At 34.4% G+C, this 8,536-nt stretch overlaps 2 protein-coding genes and 2 long non-coding RNA genes across 4 annotated transcripts in view; 1 reads left to right on the plus strand and 3 right to left on the minus strand.

Moving 5' to 3' along the window:
* Nucleotides 1–42: 42 nt before the first annotated feature.
* LOC9321334 (zinc finger CCCH domain-containing protein 38) lies at nt 43–3,203 on the minus strand. The gene is made up of 4 exons (XM_002885222.2): nt 3,110–3,203; nt 2,367–2,642; nt 483–2,268; nt 43–383 (listed from the first exon to the last, which is right to left on the minus strand). The coding sequence occupies exons 2-4, from the start codon at nt 2,606–2,608 to the stop codon at nt 354–356; spliced, it is 2,058 nt and encodes a 685-aa protein (XP_002885268.1). The 5' UTR covers nt 2,609–2,642; nt 3,110–3,203; the 3' UTR covers nt 43–353.
* A 161-nt stretch (nt 3,204–3,364) lies between these two features.
* LOC9321335 (agamous-like MADS-box protein AGL103) lies at nt 3,365–5,688 on the minus strand. The gene is given in 2 exon segments (XM_002885223.2): nt 3,365–4,307; nt 4,309–5,688. Coding segments are annotated over 2 exon segments (1,215 nt in total). The 5' UTR covers nt 5,412–5,688; the 3' UTR covers nt 3,365–4,195.
* Nucleotides 5,689–6,708: 1,020 nt separating this feature from the next.
* The window catches only part of LOC110230368, a 4,743-nt gene continuing 2,915 nt past the window's right edge, over nt 6,709–8,536 (plus strand). Inside the window, exons 1-3 of the long non-coding RNA XR_002333468.1 lie at nt 6,709–6,988; nt 7,694–7,768; nt 7,899–8,152. This is a non-coding gene — a long non-coding RNA (uncharacterized LOC110230368). The remainder of the gene's footprint in view (nt 6,989–7,693; nt 7,769–7,898; nt 8,153–8,536) is intronic.
* Nucleotides 7,791–8,109, minus strand: LOC110230369. The gene is made up of 2 exons (XR_002333469.1): nt 8,018–8,109; nt 7,791–7,933 (listed from the first exon to the last, which is right to left on the minus strand). It is a non-coding gene; the product is annotated as an uncharacterized LOC110230369 (long non-coding RNA).

Genomic DNA, 8,536 nt, shown 5'->3' on the forward strand with positions numbered 1-8,536 from the left:
AAAAGGGCTCAAAGACATATTCAACATATAGTCACAAAGAGATCACTGAAATTGGTTCTAAGTTTCTATAAAAAAATGACATAAAACGCAATCTTGGTCTATTATCAGACTGGACCATATCATTTATGTCGAAAATGAAGAAAAAAGAATTGGGACAAAATCTCTCTACTGGTATATCTACACAACTGAAAATAATGGGGACAACAAATCATCACCTGGTCTTCTAATCTTCCTCTAAAGATTAAGCAGGTAAGTATAAAGTTAACAACATTTTCCACTGCAGCTCTCAAGCTTTATGATGATGATGGAAAGAGATGAAACTGTATTAAGAAAACATGGGAGTCCAATTCAAATTATGTCTTCTTGATTTTGCTGATATATGCCTGGAGTTAAAAACAGACACAAAACAACAGTTAAGAACATCGTATGTTTGCAGTTTGATTAAGTTTAACAAAGCAAAAGAGTAATGTATATGAAGGAACCTGCACGAGCTTGGTAAGTTTTGGTTTTGCAGCGGATAGATAATGGTCAATCTTCTCCTGTGTTTGAGGAACGTTTCCACTTTGCATACTACCAGTCACTTTCTCAGCTACCTTCTTCACTATGTTTTTGTAACCATCTTTGTTCAGCTTACCTTCTTTCCAAGCTGGTTTTAGAAGCTCCTTTACTACCTCAACTAGCGCAAACTTAAACGCCCTCATTCCTTTCGGGTCTTTCTCTTTCTTGTTTTCTTCGTCGCTCCCATCACCATCTTCATCTTCATCCACGACATTCTCAGCATCATTAGTGTCTTCTCCAATTTTCTTACCCTCTACTTCCTTGCTAGCTTCATCAGTCTTTTTGTCCCTGTTTTCCTTGGGATTTAGCGATAGTTCCTGAATCCCATCGACATTGCTTACCTTTGATGCAGTAACCGCTGAGACTCCTTCAGCACCAGTGCTCATCCCTAGTCCCCATGACTGATTTGGATTACTTCTCACTGGATTACTTTGAGTAGCCTGATTTGGTTGAACAGCCACGGAAGATTCTGAATGCAGCGGCATCTTTAATGCCTGTTCAAGCTGTGGAATAGGCTGCCCATTTGCAAGAAACTGCGCTATAGTTGCTGAGATGTTGGTAATCTGATCGATTTGTTCCCTACTTACTGTATTTTGGACCAAAACAGGTTTCTCCACCATTGAGTGATGATTATCTTGATAAACTTTTCCACTCTCAAGATTGCTCAAGTTCGAGCCTACTGAGAAATTTGTAGCAGCAGCTACCACTTGTTGACTTCCTCCAGTAGTTAGTGAGCTTTGGTACGGCAATACATTATGATTTTGATTGAATGCTTGAACTGGAGCAACATTCACTGAATTACTGTAACTCTGATGTGAAGCAGCTATAGGTTTCTCAGCCATAGTTTTGTCACCATGTGAAAACATACCACTATTTCTTTGATCATAATTAGTCACCAGATCATCTTTAAGAACTCGAGATTGTGAACTCGGACCAATAATACCAACACCATGTTCTTCCTTCACAGGCTTCTTTAAAGCTTGGACTCCATAATTCCAATCAGGAGACATCTCCATGTCACCAATCCAGCTACTACCATTCCCTTTAGATTCAGAAACTCCCTTACTGGCGCGAGAATCTTCGATTCTACCTACTCTTCCGTTGTCCAATCTTTCAACATCATTCCATTTATTATGACCACTACTATGATTCTTTTTGTCCTGTCTATAAAAGTTGTTGTCTTGAGGCTGTTTTCTATCAGCAACATGATGAGAAAACCTGCAATAATTGCCATTACGACAGAACCCCGTCCCGGCAGCGAAAAACTTGCACGGAATATTCGAACTCCTGTGGAATCCTCCTTCACCATCACCACCCCTTCTTTGTGTTTCCTTCTCTCCCATAAATTCGCTTCTGTGCCTTCTCATTCTCGGATCTAAACCGCCATCATTTACATGCTCCCTTCTCGAATTATCCTCGGGATAATCAGTATTATAGTCAGAAGACCTCGCACCTTCCATCATCGCCTCTTCTCTGATATTTTCGGTGTGATATTTCGTCTCCCTTGGCTTTCTAATGTTATCTTCCCAACCATAATCACTTCTTTGATCAAACTGATGATCACTGCCTCTTTTATTGAACTCCCTTATTGGCGTAGGAGAAACTTGTGTTCTCGTCTTGTGTCTATCATAAGATCCCGCATCTCGTCTACCTCTATAGACTGGGCTTCTACTACGGCTTCTACTACTGCTATTACTTCTACTTCCACTCCTAGAAAAGAAAAAGAGAGACGTTACGTAAGAACTGAAGAGCAAATAAACAAGAACCTCTACTTTTTTAACCTATTTGTAACAACTCGAAACACTAACCTAGGGAAAAATTGTTGCCTAGTATCATCTTGTTCAGAAAAATAACTGTTATCGTTATTCTGTGAAACTCTGCTTCTAGTCCTAGCTTCACCATTACTCTCTGCATTGAACCGGATAGGCTCAGACTCGTTGTCGCGGTAATAAGAACCCGAGTTTGCATTAACGGTAGAATGATGATGGTGTGTATCTTCCTTAGAGTCCCACTTTGAAAGACGTTTTCTTCCCAAACCACTCATTTCCATCCCCACTAGTAAGCACCAAACATCAAAAGAAAATCTGCAGAGAAGAAGTTTATAAAATAGAGTAAAAAAATTATCAAACAAGTAAACGAAACTGTAATAACAAGATTAAAATCTCTTAAGTGGAAACATCTGCATACGAGAAAAAACAAAATTGGGTTCATAAGTATAGATCTCCAACAAAATAGAATCCAATTTCTCCAACCATTCATAGCAAATAGAATCCACGAAGAAAATCTTGTCTTGCAATTGAAAATATTGATCTTTGGGTTCATAAGTGAGGAAGCCCAATCATGGAAGTAGAAAAATAAGAAGAATAATTAAGCCGAAACTGAAATTGGTACCAATTCTCCCTGAGAATATAATCACAATGTCTCACAGAGCCCAAATAGAACCTAAAAAACATCAGACTAAATTGAACCTAATTAGAGCTTAATAGACAAAATTTCTCGAAGAAAAATAACCCTAAAATCAGAATTAGACAAGAAGATAAACAGAACTCACTCGAATTCGAATAGAGCACTTCATCAACAAACAAAGAGACAAAACCCTAACACCAAGCTTCTTCTTCGGTTCTAGGGTTTTGAAAGAAAGTAAGAAACTGCGCTCAAGTGTACGATACACAGAAAGAAGAACGACAACGATTTTTAACTCTGTTCTTCGAATTCCCAAGTTCTATGTTTTTTTTTTTGTAAAAGAAAAAAATCTACAATTCTTTCGCTAAGATTTTATTTTGCTTCTGTGTGGGTTAAACAGGTCCCACTAAGAAGGTAAGTACACTTCAGTTCAAATCTAACCGTTGATTAAAATCCTTTTAATCTCAGCCGTGATTACTTCTTAAACAAGCCGAACAACAACACTTTATTGTCCAGTAGGATCTTTTCTACTTTTTTCCATTTTTCATTTCATTGTATTTTTGCCTTTTTTCCTTTTTAATGCGACAGATGATTGGAGAGAGATGTTAAAGTAATTTAATTTTTAGCTTAAAGTAATTTCTGATTGTCTGTCTTTTTATTCGTCTTAAAACTTAAAGGATTGCCTAGGTTTTTTTTTGTTTTTTAATTTAGCATGCGAGAAATCGAATTTGGGGTGATCAAAACTAGCCAACGAACTCAAGCTGGCGAGTGTGAGGCTATACATATAGTCTATAAAAAAAAAAAAGAATTGAGCTGACAAAAGGGAAGAAAGAGTTATTACGCCGCCTTCGACAATCGTGAAACCAATTAATCAGATACTGTAATCAAATTCTCAGCAATAAGTATAGCAAACAAGAAAATCTTAGAATAACAAAAGAGGAAGTAATCTTCACATTTTACCAAAAAAAAAAAAAAAAAAAGAGGAAGTATAGGAAGAGAGTCACTAACATGGGAGACATTATTAGTCCTAATTCTCAGCAATAAGTATAACAAACGAAAAATTCTCAGGATAACAAAAGAGGAAGTATAGGAAAAGAGTCACTAACATGGGAGACATTCCTTGAGTCACATTACACTTAGCGATTAATCAGAAATAATCGAAAACTTAGAGATTGATAAAATGTCTCAAACTGATAATTGCACTAACCAAAACTTATAAATATATGCTTCTTAGTTATATATAGAACCCAAAAATTATGAAGCTATAAGAGAGATTGTGAGAGATCGTCTTAGGGAGAGACCTAGTATTGTTTCCGGATTGATCCGAATTGAAAACCCGGTGCTGCTGTTGGAAATTGAACAAGCTGATGCGAAAGACCATTAGCGTTACTGTTGTTGTTGTTGTTGTAGTCGTGCATGTTCATGCTCTGCAACCCGTTAGTTCCAGTTACAGTTCCTTCCACCCCAAGTAACCCTGCATAGTCTTGAACATTGAAGTTGTTGCGGCTGGACATGTTAGTGTTCTCAAACTCATTGTTTCCGTATTCGTGTACCCCAAGTAAGCTAGAGTAACTTTCCACTCTGGAATTTTGGTCAATCTGTTTTGCGAAATCATTAACGCTGTTGATGTTGTTGTAGGTTAACATGTTCATGGTCTGAAGCCCGTTGATCCCAGTTCCTTGTACCCCAAGTGACCCCGAGTAACTTCCCACATCCGAATTTGGGTAAATCATTAGTTCAGACGGAATCGGAGCCAGAGATTGCGCTTGGTTTGAAGCTAATGCAGAGACTGGGATTTGCGAGAAAGAACCGTTATCATGGTTCCACAGATACATGGAAACCTGGTTTGAATGTTGTTGAAGTTGGTTCATCGTATGAGCCATCATCAGTTCTTGACTAGCCATGTTCGTGTACTGCATCCTCCTCTGTCCCTGAGCTTCACCAACAGCGTGAGTCCTATGTTGGATTCTGGTTAGGTTTCGCTCCAAGGACTGAACAAGCCCAGTGAGTTGCTCCACAGAGTAATTATCAAACCTAGGGTCCCAAACTGGATACTTGACTCTGGATACACGTCTCACTTTAATCTTCTTCTTCTTCTCCTCCTCCTCCTTGGAATCATCCTTATTGATCCTCTCGAGGAACTCGTGAAGATCAACGCTTCCTTTGCGACGCTTCGTCTCGCTTAATTCACCGTACCTTCGAGCTATGGCTTTGACCTTCTCTCTGTCGTCAGGCCATGTCTTGAGCTTTCCGTCTGACATGTAACAGATGACGCAGACATCGATGTCACAGAGAATTGAAAGCTCTTCAGCTTTCTTAAAGACAGTCGCTTGTCTTTTAATTAAGCTTGTGGCTCTCGAAGAAGAAGAAGCAGAATTAGGTTTCTTGAAAAGGTTTTTTTTCTTCTTCGATGATGAAGACGAAAGAGAAGAGGACGAAGAAGAAGCCATGGTTATGTTATTTCTGTATTCTCTATGAATTGAATGATGAGGTGTTGATCAATGTTTGCGAATATATAAAACCTTAGTTCAAGAATTTCTATTTTTGGTCTCGCTTGGTAATTAATGACGAATCAATAATGATAGCGGTGAAGATTTCATTTCCTTTTTCTGATATATTTTTTCTCATTGAATCAATTTATATGTTAAACAAGAGTGTAGTTTTACTAAAAAGGAAAACTTTGTATTTTCGTTAAATATTATGGAAATCTTTAGTAGAGATTCTTTTCACAAGCTTAATTATGGAAATCTTTAGTAGAGATTCTTTTCATAAATATACATATATACGCATAGATTTATACTATATGTATACATGTTAACCCGCGGTACACCGCGGGCCTAAATATTATTTAATTTTTCTTAATTAGTAATTTAAATATTTTGATTAATTTGTATTGTTTGGCTATAAGTCTATAATCTGTAGTTTTGTATAAGGTATTTGAATTTTACTAACATTGTTGATTTAAATGAATATATATATATATATATATGTATATCTATATATATATATATTGTAAGATTAGTATATTTGAAGTTCATTTTTGAATATATAGAGATAGAGAAAATTATATAGTTCATTACGCACTGATATATAAGGTTCTCTCCTCTAGATTTTAACCCGTGGTATACCGCGGGTCGATTTTTTTAACTAAAAAGTTTAAATTTTAAGTTATAGTTGTTTTGTTAATATTGTTTGTTTTGATTAGTGTTTAAAATTGTATAATTGTATTTTGATTATTAATTTTAGGATTTTACTCGTGGTATACCGTCCCGTATTTATATCGAACCAAACCCGTTCCATAATACAACTCCGTCCCGTGAAATCAAACATCACTTTGTTATTTTTCTTTTTAATAATATTTTTATTTAAAAACATATTAATAAATTGGGAACATTATATAGATATTTTCTAATTGTATAATTAATGTTAAAAACTTTTAATTGTGTTTGGTTATATGGATACATGATATAAACAGTGACATTCTTTGTAAATAGTTTAGAAAACGAAGAATATTTTCTAAAATTTACTTCAAATATGTAAATATAGATGTTCTAACACAAGATAATATATATTGCATATTGTCAAAAACACATATCGTTATCAACTTAAAACATAAAATAATCTAATATAAATTTTTTGGTTTTTAAAACATATTATAGAATTCTAACTATACATATAAATTTTTAATAATAATATTATACCACATCTAATTATAATTTTTAAATAATTCAAAAAAAAAAAAACGTATTGAAGTTGGAATTGGTTTTTGATTTGTATTTACAATAGAAATGGGGAAAGTGGGAAGTGGCCCATGTAAATCACAAAGCGTAGCCCAACAAAAACCAAAACGATACGTTTGGCAATTGTCATGTCCCTTGTTATTTCGATACTGAAATTGAATCCCGATTCCGAGAGAGAGAGAGATAGCGGAAGACGATGCTTTGACGGTGGCGTAGAGTGCGTTGGAGGCGATTAGAGAGAAAGGTCTCGGCGGTTTCATGAGGATGATCCGAGAAGAAGGCTTCTTGTTAGTTCTCTGTCTCTCTTTTTTGATTCTCTCGTCCTCTTTCCTGCTTAATTTCTTCTCAAATATACTATCGATTTCATACGTTAGATCCCAAAAAATTCTAGGAATTTGCATAAGTTTTTGGTGTTTGTCGATGTTTGTTTGTAATGAATGGTTATCATTCTTCGGATTTTTTCACTAAATGTTAAATTTGTATAGGGCTCGAGTCTGGTCAACATCAATTTTAAACAGTGATAGTGATTCTTAAAATTGGCATAATGTTTCTGGTTACTTATAATTTTTAAATCTTATTGTTTTTATTAATCTCTAGTATAATCTATATTAGTAATTTTGATTTTTCATGGATGCTGGATTACGTATAATCTTGATATTGAAATAGACTAATCTATTGATTCTGTAATCCTATTTCGATTTCAAATACTAATTGCTAATGTTCTAGCATACAAAGTTAACACTTTTCTTTACCGTCTCTCATGTTATTCACTAATCATCGTTTAATTTTGAGAAGTGTGATCGTCATTGGTTTCAGAATTAAACTTCCCACAATTCATGAAATAATCATGTTTTTTTTTAGATTCAATAATCATCTCTCTTATAGAAGTTGTAGCTACTTTACAGAAATGTTGTAACATATATATTCATGTGTCTATATTTTACAAAAGTTAAACAATCTAATTGATTTATCAACTAATCATTTAATATCAGATTATCTATAGAAGATAAAAGGATTCAAGCTTTATACAACAATAATCTTATTTCCTTCTTTGAGCGGCTGTTTAGGTAAAGCTCACTATTTTCTATCATTTCTGTCTATTTTTCTGCTCTTCCTTAACTCTCCTCTTATCTTCTCTTGAATGCCTTCACTTAGCCACTTGATGTTGCATTCTTCTTTCCCCAGCTCGAGCCCCAGACTCGAGCCCTTCTTCCACTGGTTCTAGCCTTCTTCTTCATGAATACCAAAGGAACCCTCAGCTTATCAGTCTCGTGACCAACACAAAGATAAGAAATTGTTTTCTTTATAACATGTACCTTAAAAGATTCTTAATCTATGTAACTAACGTTTGTTTTGCTTCATAGGTGAAGCTTAATTTTTTATTATGAAAGTGGAAGTAAATGATTAGTGAAGAGTCGTGTCATCTGTCCTCACAAGCAATAGAGACAAAGGTTAGTAACAAAATTTCATTTCCAAGAGTTGTAGTTACAGTAAAACCTCTATAAATTAATAATGTTGGGACCATGAAATTTTATTAATTTAGAGAGGTATTAATTTATCGAATTATTAATTTATAGAGAGATTTAACTAATTTTGTAATTTCTTAAAAAATTTCTATCTAAAAATAAATTTTTTCTTTATAAGCAATATCTTTTGAAAACTAATTACAAGTAGAAAAGTAATTCTTAAGTTTACAAAACAACACAAACTTTTTTCGAATAATAGAGTCATATTTTATTAAATTTTTACCTAGAATATTTTAAATATATATCATAGTAATTCATATATGACATATATAAATTTATATCATATATATATATATATTAAGTTAAATA

This window comes from Arabidopsis lyrata, assembly GCF_000004255.2.
Source record: "Arabidopsis lyrata subsp. lyrata unplaced genomic scaffold ARALYscaffold_3, whole genome shotgun sequence".
In the NCBI taxonomy this organism is placed as follows: domain Eukaryota; kingdom Viridiplantae; phylum Streptophyta; class Magnoliopsida; order Brassicales; family Brassicaceae; genus Arabidopsis; species Arabidopsis lyrata.